The sequence below is a fragment of the Martes martes genome (assembly GCF_963455335.1).
Source record: "Martes martes genome assembly, chromosome: 6".
In the NCBI taxonomy this organism is placed as follows: domain Eukaryota; kingdom Metazoa; phylum Chordata; class Mammalia; order Carnivora; family Mustelidae; genus Martes; species Martes martes.
This window is the reverse complement of record NC_137893.1, coordinates 97,745,503-97,765,196: the sequence shown is the minus strand read 5'-3', so window position 1 is coordinate 97,765,196 and position 19,694 is coordinate 97,745,503. Positions and strand designations below refer to the sequence as shown.

The window sequence follows — 19,694 nt, the reverse complement described above, 5'->3', positions numbered from 1 at the left end:
GAATTATTTTGCTATATCCTAATTCAGTTCATTTGAATTCTTTCACTGTATCTGTAGAGCTGAAAGGAGTCCCATTCTGTGCCATGGGTCAGAAAAGGCCATGGAGGCCATGTGACTAGGGAGCCGGACATGTGTCTGTCACCTCCTCTTTCCCGGTCTCCCTCGCCCCGTCCCTCTGTCAGCACCCCTGCAGTGTGCTAGAGGGGAGGCCAGCGCGGACACACGCTCTCCCCAGGGGCCGGCGCCGAGGGTGCATCTGGGGGGCTGTGGGGCTCCTGACCTACCGTGTCTCTCTGTCTGCACCCCTCCCCGCCGCGGGGGCCCACACCCCTGAGCCGGCCCTCACTCCGCCCACAGGCTGTGCGTGCTGCTGCTGGTGTGCGCCGCCCAGGCCTGGCTCATGTGGCGGTTCATCCACTCCCAGCTGCGCCACTGGCGGGAGTACTGGAACGAGCAGAGCGCCAAGCGGAGAGGCCCAGCTGCCCCCAGACTGCCAGCCAGGCTCATCAAGAGGGAATCTGGTGAGTGCCAGGCCCCCGGGCTGGGAGCAGCGAAGTCTGTCTGGGATGCGCAGGGAGGAGCCGGGGCCCTCAGGCTCTCCCCCGACCAGTCCCACCCCTCCTCCAGCCTCCCTGGGGCCCTGGCTCCTGGGCTCCTGCCGGGGCCTGACCGGCACGTGGCTGGGCAAGGGCCAGGGACGCGTTGTGGGTGAGGCTGGCCCTGACGAGGCAGGGAGCCCTCCTGGCCGTGGTGGGGCGGGGCGGCAGCTGGGTGGGGAGCTCTGGCGGCAAGCGTGTCCTCGAAGTGGCTTCTGAACGCCGGCCAAGATCTGCCGCCTGCTGCCTGTGCGGCCCTGTCCTCACCTGCCCTCTGGCTCCACACCGCACCGTGTGCCTGCCTCCCTGGCTGCTGGCTCCTCTTCCATCTTCAGGAGTGACTCCGGGGACATGATGCTAGGTGGACGGCAGGGGTGGGACGCCCTCTTCTCTTGAGGCCCCGACCACACTCCAGTAATTGTTTGCCCCGGGTCCCAGGCCGTGGCCAGCCCTGCGCTTTCTGTCCAGCCTGGGGGCCTGTCTGCACCAGGCTCCGTTCTCTGACTCACCTGCCTCTCTCCAGGTGTGGCCTGCTAGTCAGGGGCCCCCGTGTGTTTGGAGCAGACACGTGCACGGCTGGGTGTGCTACATCCGGCTGGGCTGGAAGGGGATGTGGGGCAGGAGGCTGCAGCTGCATGGACTCGGAGCAGGCACAGGGAGGGGTTTTCGACAACAATAAAAAGATGGCAGAGTTTTTTCTGCCAGAGGAGCATTGGGCCTCTGAGTAATGTCTGTCCCTGCAGCCTCTGCTGCCTCCTCCCCATTACCCCTCCCTGGGAGGGCATCCCCCCAGCCCGTGTGCACTGCGCCAGTCCCACAGAAACACCATGTTTGTCTGTCTCCCTTCACATCCTAGGTTACCATGAAAACGGAGTAGTGAAGGCAGAGAATGGCACCTCCCCACGGACTAAGAAACTCAAGTCTCCTTGAGGCCAAAGTGCTGGAACAGGGATCCTCTCGTGGGGGCCCAGCAGGGAGGTGGGGCGTCCTGCCCCCACCACTGCCTTCCCCCTTCTGCTTCTGACGCTGCCTCCCCAGCAGCGGGAACCTGTCTCCAAATGGGGCTTTTCCTCTTTCTTATTTCTTGACTTCTCTTCTTACTCTTCCATAAACCATTCTCAATAAAACCAAAACTCTTCTTCTTTCTCTCCCTCAAGCCACCTCATGTCCTCACCTCTGTGCTGTGTTGGGTTTTCTAGAAGCCCAGGCTCTCACGGTTCTCTCTTGGCTTGCCTCCTCTTTCTCTTCCTTCATGGCTGCTTTCTTTGACTTTTCACCATATTGTGCAATTTTTCTGTGTCTGGTTTTTACAACGAGAGGGAGCTCAAATTGCAGTTGCGGCCATCCGAAACCCAGCATCAGTGTCCAGGAGCTGTCAGAGTCAGAAGCCTGGTGCCCAGGAGCCTCCACCCAGAGCCGCTAACAGGCCCGGGGTTGGCAGGGCGGGGGGAAGGGGCCGTATTCGGACAAGGAGAGGAGAGACCAGCCCTCTTGGATCATCATCTCCAGGTGCTGATTAACTGAGATGTATGATTCCAGTTCTGCATGTACCATCCGGAGGCCCGGCTGCACCCCTTCTACTTGGAAATGCAAAGGCGTTTGGCTGTGGGCACGGCGACCCAGCCCAGAAAGATGGTGGTAACTGTGTGGCCGGTCCTGGACACAGGCCAGCCGGCCCTCACTCTGCTGGGGAGGTGCTGAAGGAGGACAAGTCTTCCCACCCGCTAGAGCAAGAACAAAGCGCTTCTGGAAAGGTAAAGGTGGCAGAGATGCTGGAGTGGTCACCCTTGACCTTCCTTCGGCCGCAGCCCCAGCTTCTTTTTCAACGGTTCACCAGCATTCAAAACCCAGCCCAACCCAGTTACCGGAGCGGCCTGGCAGATGCCAGTCCCGAAGCCCAGAGCCAGGCGGCCGGGTGAAGGGCTGACCTCGCTGCCTGACTTCGTCTCTCCCACTGCAGGAACACCAAGCCCCCCATTGGCCCCTGGCGCCACAAGGAGGCTTGCCTAGCCGTTTACCCTCTGGCTCATCTGTGGAGTATCTCTGGGCTGGTCACTGTCATCCTGTGATGTTTGAGCGCACTTGCAACATTTTAGACTGTACAAAAATGGGACTGACTCTGAATGATCTGCAGGGTAGATGAGCAGACATCTGTGCCAGTGGGAGGCGCTTTTCTCCCTCCCTCCTTCCTTCCCCCTGCTCCACCTAAAGACAAGGCCTCCAAGTCCATATAGGGCCTGGGGAGGACTTCCAGAAGGGGTTAGGCTTAGTCCTGATTAAGAACTCTTGAACTCTGTGCTGAGGCACGGGAAGCAGGTCTTGGTGGGCATAGAAATGTGTCGTTTGAGGTGCCGGTCCTCTTTCTGACCTCACAGTGGAAGCATGACCTTGGGTTACTACCCTAAAGGGGCGGGGGGCACTCTTCATCAGGGCATCTCCCCTTCTCCATGGGGAGAAGATACATTTAATTTTCCAGTGACTGGGGAATTTGTACACAAACACCACTGTAGAGCCTCCTCTCTCTGTCCAGGCTAAGGCTGTAGAAATGGGAAGAACCGCCCTTGGCCTCTCATCACCCTTAGGAAGCAGAACAGCCTTTTTGGAGATCTGTATCTCTCCCATTCTTCTCTGACACTTCTCTGGACTGCAGAGCAGAACAGTGCTAGGAGGGTGGCTCGGTATCACCCCAGCAGACCTGAGCCAGGACCCCTTAGTCATTTGGCCAAATACCCCTGCCCAGGCTGCAGTTTTGTTCACAATCCCCACCTTTCCTGGTGAGGGAAGGGCGTCCAGCCAGCAGCTCCAAAGCTGCCCCATAAGGCTCCCCACCCATCCTGGTTCTCTCCTGGCCATGTCCTGGGCCACATGCTGCTCCCCGCAAGGGGCTGCTCCCTCAGGTGAGCCCTGGTGAAAATTCAGCAGCTTCGCTGTGTGCCGCCAGCCGAGAGGGGGGCAAGCAGCTCGAGGCCTGCTGTCAGCCTCCCTTCTCATGTCCATAGGTCTGAGTGTCTGTTGCCGCAGGCCACATAGCTCCGTGTTCCCTGAGTGCCCTGCAAGCTTCTGGCCCTGGGGTGGGTGTGATTCAGAGGTGGTACTGCCGGCCCAGGGGCGGGGGCCAACGTAGGCTCTGTTGCTTGAAGGATAGGGTGTGTGCAGGGATGAAGGTTAATAGAAGGATTTCTTTTTCTGCCATGTCAACACTTGAAACCATGAGTAAGGATAGCATGTCCCCAGCCAGGCCTCAGGAATGATTGCGGGGTGGGGAGGAGAATAATTGTAGGGATCTCTGTCACCCCCCTGGCATCCCAGCCATGTTTATCTCCACGCGGAGCCCCGGCTTTGGCAGGCTGGCTCAAAACAGGATGCCAGGGGCCGAAATAACCCCACTTCGTCCTATGAGCTTGTTGTGCAGCCTTGTCCTGATGTGGCCACTTTGCTGTCATCTTCAGTCTTAAATGCTCTCTCCAGTTCCCAAAGTGTCAAGCTGTCTGTGAGGGCCCTGCCACACAGCTCCGAGTGTGAGAGCCGGCTCAGCAGGAGCTGGGGGACAGATGCTCATCTACCTCAGCAGCAGCCACTGCTCTCTAAATGTCCCTGACTGCCACTGGCACAGGGCAGGGGAGGGAGGGCGAGCAGGTGGCCGTGGCGGGGGAGAGTGGCTGTGGTAGCAGGGAGGACCCAGGGCTGCTGAGGTTCAGTGGTGGGAGAGTTATTTTTACCATCAGGCTCTGATAGCTGCACTATTAATAAGTTACATGTGTCCTTTTTAAAGGTAGGGGAAGGTTCAACAGCAAAGGGGGGGCAGGGAGAGCCAAGAGGGGAGCTGCTGCTCCCCATTCGAGTTCATTCTAAGCGTGTGTGTGTGTGTGTCTGTGTCTGTCTGGGTCTGGGTCTCCAGACCTACATTGTTGCCCAGAACCTTTCGTGCTTCTGTCCCAAGGCAGCGCTTACATGTCAGAAACCAAACTAGACCTCGTGCTCTGGCCCCCTTTGCAGCTGCGGCTCTTGACTGGAATCCTCAGACCCTAGAAACCCCTGAAGCCTGGCTTCGATGTTCTTCCGGCGAAGCCTGCGTCTGGGTTTTCCTTTAGGGAACTTCTTCCTCCACACCCTTTCACTTTCTTTCTGAATGGTGAAGGAGAGACAGAGGCAGAGCATACACCCCTCCCAAGATTCCACAAGAGAAAATTCTATTCCCTGGATGCCTTTTTAAATTTGCAGTGGCTTGCCAGGCCCCATGCAGCTCGGGAACTTCCTTCACAGGTTTCAGCCTTCCCAGTCTGTTTTTTTTCCTGCTGAGGACTGTGGAGACCCAAGTGAACAGACTTCGTTCCTGCTCTCTGTTCTCTGATGGAGGCAGGACAGCAGAGTGGTCTGTCTCTCCTCAGAAGGCACTCTGGGCACGACCTGCGAACTGGGTCATTGTCAGATCGTGTGAAACTTCAGTGGAACCCCTCTCCAGCCCCGGCTATCCCTCTGGCTTCACTCTGCTCCCCCCGGGGACAGTTTAATGGCTGCCCCTCATCTTCTGTGTCCCCTGCGGCCCCGACCTTTTCTGGAGGTCTCAGAAAAGCATTGGGATGTCTGTGTTCCGTGCTGACCCTGTGCTCGGCGGCCCCTGAGAGTGCTTGTCCCAAGTGGACACCCCTTCTCTTTGTGTAAGAAGTGCCTTACTTGCCGTGTGGCCTTCCAGCCTCCGCACGTGCTGTGTGGCCAGGCCTCGGGGGCGGGCTGTCATGTGCAGTTGAGGACACTGGACCCTGGTACATTCCATGTAAAAGGGACACAGATTGTGACAGTTTGGCTTCATTCGTCTCTGTTCCCTCCCTCCCCCCACCATGGTGTTGGGGTCCATGGGATATGCTAGGTTTTGTTTCTGGTCTCTCCCTTGTGTTGGTTTTCTAGCCCACAGGGGTGGCTGCAGAAGCCTTGAGGACCCAGCTGCAGGCCCCTGCGCCTTCTACCTGTGGAGGGAAGCCCAGGGGCCTCCAGGGGCACAAGGCCCCCCACGGCAGACCCTGCCCTGCTAGTCCTACCCGCCCCCCACATCCACGATTAAAAAGAGAAGTAGCCTGGCTATAACCTCTTCCAATCTATTCTGCCTCCCATTCATCCCACAGTTGATCTGATCAAGGCGTTTACTTTTACTTCCCAGTGGCAAGTGTTTGCTCACAGACCCCAGGCTGACAGGGGGTCTGGTTTGGCTGTTGCAGAGTTTCTTTGCGCTCCTAACTCAGTGTTAGCCATGTTAGCAGCCTCGGCTGCCTGCCTGCCCTCTCTTTGCTCCTCCGGGTTGTGCAATAACTCTCCCAGCCAGTGGTCTTTCCACAGGCCCTGCTGTCCCTAAGCGCCCTGCAGCTGGGAAGGGAAGGGACCCATGGGAGGGTGATCATCCTTCCCTACAGAAGAAACGTGTGCGCTCCTCTCCCTTTGTTGCTGCCATTCTCTTCATCCTGGGTGGGTTTCTGTGGCACTCTCCTAGAGCATTGTAGCATCACCTTAGAAGTCCATAGATTTTTTTTTTTTTAATCTGTTGAAAAGGAAAAAAAAAACCATCCTCATGATGGGGCATTAAAGAAGTCAGCATCTGGGAATAAGGTCTCTTGGGACACTGAAGATGTCCCCGTCACTGTCTAAGAGCGTTCCAGAGCTGCTTGTTCGTGTGCAGAGGAAGGAGGCGGTTCTGAGGAACAGCTGCACGTGGCCTGGCCGCTGACCAGAGCCGGCTGGGATGGTAAGCTCCGCGTGTCCTTGGGTGCGGCGTCGAGTGTTGGGTGAGGAGACCCTGCACCTCACTCTTCAGTTCTCTTGTTCAATAAACACCTGAAGGGCGAGCTGCGGCTGCCGGTGCCGTGAGCAACTCCTAATGCAAAATGTGGACAAGTTGTCTTCCGGTTTGTCTACTTTAGCCTGTTCATGTTACGGACCAAATTTCAACAAGGAACTCAAGGAAAATTTGTACCTGCCGTATTTATGCTTTCATGTAAAAGGTTTTGGGGGGGGGGGCGGGCGGGGGCAGTCTTTTTACTTTCAGTGAACTTTTTTCAAAAACCTTTTCCACGGTTTCTGTCTGGTTTTAAAACAAATTACAGTTTTGTATGGATTTTTTAATGTACATTTTGAAACAAATGATCAAATATTTTTGAAATAACTGAATAAAAGACATAGAATTATCAGTCTAATTGTCTCTGGTCACATTCCTTATATTTTTAATCTGGATGCTTATATTTTCATTTGAAAAATAATTTTATGTCCATCTTAGTCTCATTTATAAAATTTTTCGCTCTATTAGTCCTTCCTTGTATAGCTTTTTTGAGCTGTATTTGTACCTTTTGGTCCTAGGAAGGAGGGAATTGGAATGAAGAATGGAGAAAGTTCTCTTGAGTGTTGGGTCATTCTAGGCATTTTTTTTTTAAAGATTTTTATTTATTTGACAGAGATCATTCATAGAGAGGCAGACAGAGAGAGAGGGGGAAGCAGGCTCCCTGCTGAGCAGAGAGCCCGATGCCGGGCTCGATCCCAGGACCCTGGGATCATGACCTGAGCCAAAGGCAGAGGCTTTAACCCACTGAGCCACCCATGCGCCCCCATTCTAGGCATTTTTGAGTCTGTAACCATAAAGTAGAAAAGTGGAAAGAAGTTTTCTTGACATGGGGTCTACCAACAAGCTCTGGGAGGAAGCACTGCGAGCTTGCTGCGTGATGAAGTCACGGGCTGAGGTGTGTGTGTGAACTCTTGGTGTTGGTGCTGAACAGTATTCGTCCCAACTGTGGGCCGTGGGGATTGCTGGGGTCTGTTCTGTGACCTGCTCTTGATGGCAGCAGTCTCTGTTTTCCAGAATGTTCTTCAGAGAGTGCAGGGGGAGAGTGCAGGGGGAGAGCGCAGCTACAGGAGGCAGTTAGCCATGGACCCCCTCAGGGCATGAGGCTTGCGTAGGAAGTGTTCACCTGAGGTGAAGCTGAGGGACCCATGGAGGGCAAGCTCTACTGCAGACCTGGGTTTCAGTCCAGAGGACACTAGTTAACCTTTTTGGGCCTGTTGGCTCATCTGTGTTCTACAGTTTTGGGGGTGCTTGCTGATTGTTTTTGCAGGGAGTGGTGGTGGTGAGATTTAGGGACATCAGTGCTGAGTTCATGGTACAGATAAAGCACTGGGGTTTTGTTTTGTTTTGTTTTCTGTACTGAGCACGTGTACTGTGGCTCTTCAGTGCCAGCAGGATATTAAAGAGTCACTCACTGAAGTGGCCCTTGATTCCCTGGAAACATTTAGAGAGGTCTTGTCCACCTGTTGGTCCCAAATACCCTCAAAGCTTATAGGTACAGGTTTGATACATCCTGATGAGCTGGTATTTTCCAGGGTCCTGGGTGGTGTAGACAGTAGCGGCTAACTCAGAGCTCATCTTCACCCGCAGGGCAGATTTTCCTAGCCCTGAATCCATAAGCCATCCTGTCGCCATTGTTCAGTTAGAGTAGACAGCCACAGCTCTCAGTGGCCTCTGTGGCAGATGCGAGGAGTGAGGCGACTTGTCTCCCCTCCCGGGCAGCCTCGACAGTGCTTGCTGCAGGCTAACGCTCTGCTCTTCTGTCACCTCAGCCAGGACCCCACTGCGTGCGGGGGGGGCGACTGTAGCCTCCATGACCTCAGGTGGCTGCGGTGACATTTGGAATCCAGGAGAATGATTTGCTTGTGTGGCTCTACCTTCAGCTGTCTTATCTAAGCTTGTGGGGCTGAGCAGGGAGGTGGGAACCCCAGAAGTGACCTGCTGGCTCTGGTCTTCTGGGGAGTGGCTTTTGGATCTGGTGATGGAGCTTCCTGGCTCGGCTAAACGTGGGGAGGAAAGGAGCAGGAGCTGAAGGCCTGTAGGTGAGCAGGGCAGGCCATCCTCGGCCAAGCTCGAGGCCCCGGACATTCACAGGTGCGCACATACAGGGAACCAAGAGAAGAACTGTCCAGATGAAGCGAGAAGGGTGAGGATCACTGGGACCTCAAAAGGTAAGAGGACATTTTCCTAATGTCTCCCTTTCAGCTAAGGACTAAAGTCAGCAAGTACCTCCATCTGCTGCAGTTGATGCAGATCCAGGAGAGACTGAGGATCCAAAGTTTTGCGAACTTCCCTCTCCCAAAGGTTGTGGAGAAGTCCCTGGAGTGCAGTAAGTCCACAAGCTAAGTGTGGGAAGTGCCCCGAGTCCCCTGGAGCTCAGAGCGGGAGAGTTAGTACTGCATTCTAACCTCCAAGGAGCCTCCAGCAAAGGGACCAGCTGTAACTGCACAGCCCAGAGAGCAGTCTAGTGGACACACTAGCAAGAGTGGAGGCCCTGGGAGGGGAAGCCTGAGGGGACCCCCCCATACAGAGGGCCTCTGGAGAGGAGGAGGAGGAAGACCATGGAGGGAACATGCTGTTAGAACCAGGCACGCTGGAGATGGGGAGATGGAGATAGAGACATCTGAGGGTGCACGGCAACCTTTCTTGGGGGGGGGGGGTCCTACGATCACACAAAAACTGCCACAGGGGTGGGGGGAGAGCCAGTCTTTCAGTGCACAGGACACACAGAAGGCCCTGACCCATTTGGGGACTTCACAAGCCACAGAAATAAAACTTTGCCCTTTCCCTCTGGTGTCTACTCCCTCCCCTTCTCGGACACTACACAGGCCAGAAACAGCAGTGTGGCTGAATGGGGGCAAAGGCAGCGAAACCAGAAGGGGAAACCCACTGTACGTGTCGTAGGGCTCAATCTCAATCTCTCGTGCTCGCTCTCTCTCTCTCACATACACACACACACACACACACACACATACACACACACACACAGGCTTCTAGGCTTGGGCAGGCAGGATAGAGCTTAGTATTTTTACTTTAGACTGAAATGGACTTCTGAATATTTAGAAATTAGGCTTTCAATCATTAAGTGACTGGGGGTAACAAATTTAAAAACGGGTTCTTCTGGAGATATGGGCCTAGAGCAGGAAAGTAGGAGTCAACATGTATGGTCTTATAGCCCTTTGAATAAGCTAGTTGGATGTGGCTTGGCTCATCAGTGGAGGAAGAAGGAGCCGTTCTGAGAGGGCAGGTGTCCTGGATCCTGTAGGGACAGCTCCCCCGTCCTCTATACCCCTGCCTGAGGAAGGGGGCAGAATCTGGGCTGGCAGCTGGAAAGAGGTGGGGGTGGCTTCAGCTGTGGAGCAGCCCCAGTTCTAAAAGCTGAGGCAGAGCTCAGAGGACCAGTACCTACTTTTCCTCCCATCTCAAAGCCAGGCTCTTGAAAAGAAGCATTTTTCTATATATTTTAACCATAATTCACATCAAAGAATACATTTTCCATTACGGCCCAGTAAATAGACACTCAGTTGAAACAAAAAGTTTCGTGACCCAGTATATAACCTATTTGTACCATACTCATATTTTCTTTTCTATTCCATTTTTTAAAAATGTAGGTCTACTAATGGGCCTAGAGCCACAGTTTGAAAAACATGGATTTCCCCGATACTGGGGTGAGCAGGCCATGTGGTGGGGGACAGCGGCTCATAGCAGCATTAGACTGTGTGCTTAGTTCCAGCACCCCAGATGCTGCTGCTCCCTGCAAAATCTAGCTTTCCTTCTGCTCGTAGTCATTCCACACCTGTGGTAGTCAGGGTTCTCCAGACAAACAGAACCAATGGAATGTATATGTAGAGAAAGAAGTTTCTTACAAAGAATGGGCTTTCATGATTACGGAGGCTGACAAATCCCAAGATTTGCAACCAGCAGGCTGGAGCCCTGTGAGAGCGGCTGGTGCAGCTCTGGTCTGAAGGCCAGGCCAGCAGGCACAAGACCCAAGACGAGCCAGTGTTTAGCTGAAGACAGGGACAAGTTGATGGTACAGTTCAAAGGAAGGCAGGAGGAATTCTTCCTTGGGGAGTGGTCAGCCTTTTCCATTCAGGCCTTAAATAGACTGGATGGGGCCCACCCCCGGGGCAATCTGCTTTTCTCAGTCTACGAATTCAAATGTTACTCTCACCCAGAAAGGGACACACCCAGAAAATGTCTAACCAAACACCTGGGTACCCCATGGCCCCGACAAGTTGACACAAAATTAACCATCACAATACCCTACCTCCCTAAATAAAGCACCAATCTTAGCTCTTAAAAGATCCAATTTAATTTAGACTTAAGTATTCTTAGATTTCAATCTAAGAACGAAAAAATATAATTTTAAGAGCCCTATGAATGCCTCCATGAAAAGCACAAGGTGTTTCAAAGTGTAGGTCCAACCTCTAAATGTACTGCGTTCTCCATCCAGCCGGGTCAGTTTGAGAAAGCACGGACAAAGTGATAGTAGTTGATCTGATCTTCTCCGTGTGAGCACAGCCTGATCAACTGCAGGAGAGAGTGGAGAGCCGGTGAGCAGAGAGGCATCCCCAGCCTTTGTAAACCAAGTCAGAGTTTGTATCTGTGGATTCTAAAATATTCCTATGAACCTGGCAGGTAGGGCAGACACAATCCTCATCTTCAACTTAATGAAACTGAAACTCGGGGTGGGTGGGGGGGCAATAGCCTGTCAGAGATTTCAGGACTCACATTTATAAGAACACTGTCATTTCCAGAGCGCTTTTAATTATTTTTATATTCAAATACGAGCTTTGTCCACCCAGTCTGCCCAGAGTAAAACTCTTAAAATAGCAAACTGCTGTTATCACAGGCTAGTAGAAGAATCTAGTTCCTTCACTTCTCATTGACCTTAGCTCAAAGGCCAAGAAGCCTTGTATCACTGCACAAGCCATGTCTAAGAAGTTTCACTGTGGGGGGAATAGCCTGATCTGCTGTGGTTACCTTTCCATGTGCAAATCCTTGCCACCCATACCTTCCCCACCCCCGTGCCCGCTGACCACAATTCTGCTCTCCTAAGTCAAGTTCACAGATAGTACAAATGACTTAAAAATCAAAAGCTGGGCATGCTGTCATTTTGGAGATTTGGGAAGCAAAATGGGCATTTGCCCAAGTGAACACATTCTCTTCCATCTGCCCTCTTCCCCTCTTTGTGTGTGTTCCAATATCTGAAAAATCCTCTTCTCCAGCCTAGCTCCTCCAGTGCCACATGACAGCCTCCCTCTCCTAAAGGAGTCTTCACTTCTGAACATCCCTTTTTGCTCAAAAATCTTTAAGAAGGTCTACAGCAGGGTTTTTATCAGGGAGAAGTCTCAATGATAAGTCACAGTCACGCAATCATGGGAGAAATTTTGTTCTGAGTTCCAGGGAAGCCTTGGTTAAAGGGATTTCTAATGAAACAAAGGCACAGAACCCCCTCTTCAACTCACTCATGAACATTCTAGGAGGAGAACGTCAATGTCCTTCCTCCATGTGCAGCCAGCCCTGGGCTACCCCTGACTGACAGACACCACTGCCCTCTCCCGTGCCAGCTGTACTGCTGAGCTAATGGAAGCACTGGCTGGGGGGTGGGAGTCACAGGCTGCCCCCCCTCCTTCAGCCAGACATGGCTCACCCACCACTCTGTGCCATGTAGCCCATATCCACTTAAAAAGAGGCCCTACAACAGCCATGATGAAAGAACCCCAGTGCGAGAATCCAGGGAAAACACCATAATCAGGCCAAATAGGAGATCTGATTCAAACGTCTTAAATTTTCCCGTTAAAACACACACGCAGTGGCCTCTGGGAGAGAACCAATGGGTGTTCACAGCCTTTACAATCAACCCAGCAGGGCAACTCCTACTGACCTCCTTAATCAAGGAATCATCAACTGGCAGGTTGAGAGAGTCACAGATTTTAAAGAACATCTCCTTGTCAACATATCCTGAAGCTTCCTTGTCATAAATTTGAAATGCTTCACGAATGTTGTCTTTGCATGGATGATCTTTCAGTTGCTTGTGGATTGTGTCTATTAATGCCTCCAGTTCTTGCACACCGGGATCCTCTGGAGTTTGCTTGCTGTAGAGAAAGAAAGGAAATGCCTGGCCTTCTTGTTTGCTCTTGACCAGTCTTAGCTCAGAGAACCAAGTTCTCCTTTGGTGAAGCTGGGGAAGCTTCTAATGACAAGCGGTCTGACATGAAGGTGACCAGTAACTGGACACCTGCCTGCAGGGGCTGGCAGGTGACTGGGGAGTCTGGTCAGGGGGTTTCTGAGCAGAAGCTCAACCTCCCCGGCTGCCACCTGTTACACCGCAGCACCACCAACAGCCAGACCTACCGCCAGCACCTCCCCACATTTGGTGTTTGTGCGAGTCACCTGCTGCTGCTGAACACTATTGCACAGGGACCTCCATCTGTGTGACATGGTCTAAAGGTACAGAAGTTTTCCAGAACTCACACAATCAGGAATCTCCTACTTTTAGCATGCTGTCTCAAGTTCACTCTGAATTTTATGGAAAATGGTGGACTGAGAAGGTTAGGCTTAGCATTTACTGAAATGGAGAGAGAGGAGAGTAACCCACAGGATTAGAAAGAGGGAGGTCTATCCCTTCAAAACACAACCAGGATAAGCAGAAGCCCAGTATTTTTTCCCTCTGAACACAAAAGTACTGTTACAAGAAACGGAATTTTAGAAGCTGGAAAAGACTCACGTTTCATCTTTATAAACCTGTTTTTGGGCCTCATTTTACCCCAATAAACTCAGAAAGCACTCCTCTCTTATTCAATGATGAAAATACAGACTCGAAGACCTTAGAGACTTATCCCAGATGTCCTGGCAGAGGCAACACCAGAACGGACATCTCACTCAGATTCTGATGCATCCTTTCAAGTACACCCAGCCACCCCTCACTGAACCCTCTCCCTCCACACCATCACAGTACCAGTCCCCTGTGGCTCTCCTGTTCCTATTTCCTCCTACGTATAATATTTGAAAGGTTCACTCTTCCAAATAGCCTCTGTTAACTTAATTCCCTTTTGACCCGCTGGCAACCCTTGCTGGGGGAAGGTATAAAGTGCTAGAATCTTTCAGGAACAATTTGGAAAACATGAAGCAAAAGCCCAGCAAAGAATTTCAAGTAATTTATCCTAAGGAAATAATCATGAGTTGTATACAAAGATGCAATCTAATGAAGCGGTCTTGAGACAGCTAAAGGTGTAAAAAAAATTCCCCATCCCCAAAGGAGGAATTGCTTAAACAATATCCAAAAACAATGAGGCAATGTAATAATAATGTCCCACAGACAGTGATGCAGGAAGAGTAGACAGATCTGTTAGAAAATCAAGGTGTAAAAGTGGGAACAGAAGGCTACATTTTGTATAAAAGTTGGGAGGGGAATAAAAACATTTAAATCTGCTTATATTGTGCAAAGAAACTCTGGGAAGAGATTTTAAAACCAACAAAACAGGTAGTTACTTGTGGGGAATGGAGAGTATCAAGCGTGTGTGTGTTTGTGTGTGTGTGTGTTCATGTGAATGTAATACACACTCAAAAATTATCAGGGCTCCAAAAAACATTTCATATCAGAAATGTTCATGATATACTATCAAGTGCAAAAATGCTAGTTAAATATTACAGGATTATTCCATTTCATATGCATATTAAAGCAATATTGGAAGTAATCATCTCTGGGTTATGGGCTTTTAAGAAATACTTCTATTTTCTAAATTTTCACTCCTTGAAAGTTATTTATTCTGGGCATGTGTTACATTTATAGTAAGACAAATTACAGTATAAGTTCTAATAAAAACCTCTAGTATCTAAATGCTGTCTGGCATTATTCACTATTGAAGCAGAATATGTTGGGCATACCTCCGATCATACGTATGGAATTACATGTGGCTGCCAGGGAGCTACTTTAGTGGCAGAGAACAGTCAAACCTCAGTCTTGTGTATCAGGAGCTAGAGCCATGGAGCATACATATTTAACATGTGATCATGCAGTCATTTTGGGAAAGAGAAGATAACTCCCTTCCCTGAAGGGGCCAGATGGCCATACTGCTTCATACAATAGGGAAAATGCCCATGGCGTCTGCTGCCTTTGAGTACAATGGAGTAAATTCAAATAGAGCTTGCAACAGGTGGTACTGTTTAAGACAGAGCTGATGAAAGTTACAGCCCCTATACAGAGGTGGTGCAAACCAGGACCCATTCTCCAGGAAAGCTGCAAGACCCACATGTTAACAAAGGAACACAGGGCCCCAGTGATTGTCCTTAACAGGGACTGCCTGAGAGAGATGGCTGGCTTCACAACCCTCGAGGTGCAGACTCTGTGCCAACCCTTCCAATGCCCTTCTTTTACTTTCCATAAAAACAAACATGAGTTTTATAGGGTGATTGTACTCCCACAGGTATGAAAGATATGGTTTTCATTCCACTCTTAAAATATTTTCCTAGGAGCAACCTGGAAAAACCCTCTACTTAGCAAGAACTAAATGGAATTCACATATTTTCTTCAACAGCAAAGAGACTTCAATCTTGTTCTTTCTTATAGTTGGGGGAGGTGGGGGGTTTAGTGAGCAACTCTTTGATGTGCTAGAACTTTAACGTGTAGCCATTTCAACCGCAAAGACTCAGCGTCAACCCCTTGGCCTGACCTTAGCTCTTGATCCATGATCCAAGGTCTCCCCTTGGTCCCAGTGAAGGTAGACCCAGTCCCAGGACAGGCAGTTTCTTGCTCACAGAGCTTTGGGTAGTCAGGAGGCTGAGTAACACCGTTCTCGATTTCTTGCTGCTTTTTACTGTTGAGACAGAAGAAATTATAGTAAAGAGTATGAGCTCTAGAGTCAAGCTGGTTCAAAACCTTTTACCGCTGAAAGGCTACATGAACTTGAGTAGATTAGCTAATTGTCTATACTTTAGTTTCATCTGTCATATGGAAGCTTTGAAAGGAAGTCACCTCATGAGGATTATTGTGAGAATTACAGGAACTATGACATATAAAGCACTTAGTACCTAACATAGACACATGGAAATGTCAGCTTTAAACAAAGTCCTTCTGACAGTCCTAGTAGAAGTATTCTCTCATCTAACAACTCTTTATTGAACATGTATGGCCCAGTTCTAGAAGGAACCTGCCTCTAATAAGGATCCCTGATCTCCAGAAGGTAATTAAGACATGGACTTTAAAATTACTCACAGAAGGGAGAAAATGACTATTACCATGTAAAGGAGGTACAAAGCCTGAGAGGATCAGGAAGGGCTGAACTAGGAGGTGGCATTTGACCTAGGCCTTGAAGGATGTGAGGGCTTGGGATTGGCAGAATAAAATAAAGGAACTGCAGACTGGGAACAGCCTGAGAAAAGGCATGAAAAAGAACACAGGAGCTTAGTATAATAAACCTGTTTGGGGTGCAGAGGTTGTGGAAAGGTAAACTGGAACTCTCAAGTTAGATGGTCATTTGGAGACCCACTATGGAGGTTCTTAGATACCAGACTAAGAACTTCAGAGTTTTGTTTTTAAGTGATGGAAATCTCTTAATAGTACTACGATGGAGAAATCAAAAAAAGGTCAAAAGGGAAATTTAAAAAAAATCTTGAAACAAATGAAAATGCAAATACGACATACTAAAATACGGGAGGCAGCAAAAGCAGTTCTAAAAGGGAAGTTTATCACAGTAAATGTCTACATTAAGAAAAAAAGATCTTGGGGTGCCTGGGTGGCTCAGTTAAGCATCCACCTCTTGATTTCGGCTCAGGGTTGTGAGATCAAGACCTGTATTTGGGCTCTGTGCTGGGTGTGAAGCATGCTTCAGATTCTCTTTTTCCCCTCTCCCTCTGCTCCCACCTCCGGGTCATGCAAAACAACAACAACAAAAAAACAAAACACACTAACTTTATACCTCAAGGAACTAGAAAAAGAAAAAATTAAGCACAAAGTTAGCAGAAGGAAGGAAATGGTAAAAATCAGAGCAGAAAAATGATAGAAAAAAATCCATGAGATTAAAAGCTGGTTTTGTGAAAAGATAAGCAAAATTGACAAGCTTTTAGCTGCACTGAGGAAAAAAAGGACAAAATCAGAAATGAGAGATGTTATAACTGATATCATAGAAATACAAAGAATCATAAGAGATCATTATGAATAATTATACATCAACAAACTGGATTACCTAGAAGAAATGAGTAAATTCCTAGAAACAAAACCTACTAAGACTGAATCATTGAGCTAGAAAGTCTGAGCAGACCAATAACAACTAAGGAGGTTGAGTTGGTAATAAAAAAGTCTCCCAACAAAGAAAAGCTCAGGACCAGATGGTTTCACTGATGAATGCTACCTAGCATTTAAAGAAAAAGTCATAACAATCCTTCTCAAACTCTTCCCAAAAGACTGAAGAGAAAGGAACACTCACAAGCTCATCTTACAAGGCCAGGTTTACCCTGATACCAAAGCCAGACAAGGACACTACAAGAAAAGTACACACCAATATCTTTCGTGAATATAGATGCAAAAATCTTCAACAAAACACTGGCAAACCAAATTCAACAGCACGTTAAAAGGATCATATACCATGATCAAATTATATTTATCCTTTGTATGCAGTAATGGTCCAACATACACAAAAATCAATAAATGTGATATACCACATTAACAGAATGAAAGATAAAAATCATATCATCTCAAAGAAAAAGCATCTGACAAAATTCAACATCCTTTCAGGACAAAAACTCTCAACAAATTAGGTATAGAAGAAATGTACCTCAACATTACAAAGGCCACATATGACAAACCTACCGCTAACATCATACCCAATAGTGAATAAGAAAAGGATGCCCATGCTTATTGTTTGCATTCAACTAGACCTAGCCAGAGCAATTAGGCAAGAAAAAGAAACAAAAGGCATCCAAATACAAAAAGAAGAAGTAAAATGGTCTCTGTTCACAAATGATGTGAACAGGAATGTGTACAGGAAACCTTAAGATGTGTACAGATGTGTACAGGAAACCTTAAGAACTCCACCAAAAAAAATGTTAGAACTAATCAACAAATTCAGTTAAGTTGCAGGATACAAACATCAGTTGTGTTTCTATACATTAACAATGAGCTATCTAAAAGAAAAAAATAAAAATTCCACTTATAATAGCATCAAAAACAACAAAATACTTAGGGATAAATTTAAGGACATGAAAGACAGGTATACTGAAAACTGTAAGACACTGAAAGAAATTAAAGGCACAAACAAATGAAAAGATACTTTGTGTTCTTGCATTGGAAGAATTGATAACTATTTAAATGTCCACACTCTCCAATGCGATCTACAAATTCAATGCAATCCTTATCAAAATTTCAATGACATGTTTCACAGAAATAGAAAAAACAATCCTAAAATTTGCATGGAACCAAAAAAATCCCAAATAGCCAAAGCAGTCTCGAGAAAGAAGAACAAAGCTGGAGGCATCACACTTCCTGATTTCAAGCTATCATTACAAAGCTACTGTAATCAGGGATGCCTGGGTGGCTCAGTCGGTTAGGCAGCTGCCTTTGGCTCAGGTCTAGATCCCAGCATCCGGGATCGAGTACCGCATCGGGCTCCCTGCTCCGGGGGGAGCCTGCTTCTCCCTCTGCCTCTGTCTGCCACTCTGCCTGCCTGTGCTCTCCCTATCTCTCTGACAAATAAATAAATAAATAAAATCTTTAAAAAACAAAAAACAAAAAACAAAAAAAGCTACTGTAGTCGAAACTACCTGAGACTGGCATAAAAAGAGACACATAAGCTGATGGAACAGAATAGAGCCCAGAAATAAGCTCATGCAGGTATGCTCAACTGTCTTTGACAAGGGTGCCAAGAACACAATGGGGCAGGTCAGTCTCTTCAGTAAGTGGCTGGGAAAACTGGGTATTCCCACAAAAGAATGAAATGGGATCCCTATTTTATAGAACTCACAAAAATTAACTCAAAGTAATTGAAGACTTAAACACAAAACCTGGGATTTGGACTCCGTAGAAGTAAACAAAAGAAAAAGCTCTTTGACATTAGTCTTGGCAATGATTTTTTGGACACCAAAAAACACAGTCAACAAAAGCAAGACAAACAAGTGGAACTACATCAAACCAAAAAAGTTTCTGCACAGCAAAAGAAAAAAAAAATCAACAAAATGAAAAGGCAACCTATGAAATGGGAGAAAATATTTACAAACTGTCTTAGTCCGTTCAGGCTAGTCTAACAAAATACCAGAGACTGGGTAGCTTATAAACAACAGAAATTTATTTTTCTCAGTTATGGAGGGTAAAAGTCCAGGATCAGGGCACCCCCAGATTCCACGTGGTGGCTGGTGAAGGCTCTTGTTGGTTCATAGCCAGTGTCTCCTCTCTGTGTCCTTACATGATGGAAAAGGGGCTAGCAAGTTCTCTGTGTTTTTTGTTTTTTGTTTTTAAGATTTTATTTATTTATTCGACAGACAGATCCCAAGTAGGCAGAGAGGCAGGCAGAGAGAAGAGGAGGAAGCAGGCTCCCTGCTGAGCAGAGAGCCTGATGGGGGCTCGATCCCAGGACCCTGGGATCATGGCCTGAGCCGAAGGCAGAGGCCTTAACCCACTGAGCCACCCAGGTGCCCCAGTTTTGTTTTTTTTTTTTTTTTAAATAAAAACACTAACCCCATTCATAGGGTTCTCATGACCTAATCACTTTCCAAAGGCCCTTCCTCTTAATAACCTCACATGGACTCTTAATATGGATCAGGATATCAACATATAAATTTTGGGGGGAGGACACAAACATTCAAACTATAGCACAAACCATATATCTGATAAGGGGTTAATACCTAAAACATAGAAGAAATTCATATAACTCAATAACAAAAAAATAAATAATCCAATTAAAACATGGGCAAACGATCTGAGTAGACATTTTCCTGAAAAGGATATGCAAATGCCAATGAGAACATGAAAAGATGCTCAAGATCACTAATCTTGAGGGAAATGCAAATCAAAACCAAAATGAGATATCATACCTGTTAGGATGGTCTTCATCAAAAAGACAAGAGCCAATAACCTGGGGAGGCTGTGAGGAAAGGGAACTCTTGTACCCTCCCACTGCAGGTAGGAATATAAAATAGTCTAGCCATTATGGAAAACAGTCATGGAATATCCTCAAAAAATTAAAAATAGAACTATAATAGTATCTAACAATCCCACTTCTGGATATATTTCTGAGGGAAATGAAATTGGGATCTCAAAGAGACATGTGCACTGCACTCCC

The 19,694-nt window shown here is 48.2% G+C and overlaps 2 protein-coding genes across 3 annotated transcripts in view; one reads left to right on the top strand and one right to left on the bottom strand.

Moving 5' to 3' along the window:
- The window catches only part of TRAM2 (translocation associated membrane protein 2), an 82,438-nt gene extending 75,666 nt beyond the window's left edge, over nt 1–6,772 (top strand). For both annotated transcript variants that reach the window (XM_080806046.1, XM_080806045.1), the window contains exons 10-11: nt 358–521; nt 1,453–6,772. In XM_080806046.1, coding sequence (XP_080662172.1) covers nt 358–521; nt 1,453–1,526 — 238 coding nt within the window. In that variant the 3' untranslated portion in view covers nt 1,527–6,772. The remainder of the gene's footprint in view (nt 1–357; nt 522–1,452) is intronic.
- Nucleotides 6,773–10,711: 3,939 nt separating this feature from the next.
- EFHC1 (EF-hand domain containing 1) overlaps nt 10,712–19,694 on the bottom strand; it is a 58,798-nt gene continuing 49,815 nt past the window's right edge. Inside the window, exons 10-11 of the mRNA XM_080806863.1 lie at nt 12,308–12,518; nt 10,712–10,950 (exon numbers count right to left, since the gene is read on the bottom strand). Of these exons, the coding sequence (XP_080662989.1) occupies nt 10,879–10,950; nt 12,308–12,518 (283 nt within the window). The 3' untranslated portion in view covers nt 10,712–10,878. The remainder of the gene's footprint in view (nt 10,951–12,307; nt 12,519–19,694) is intronic.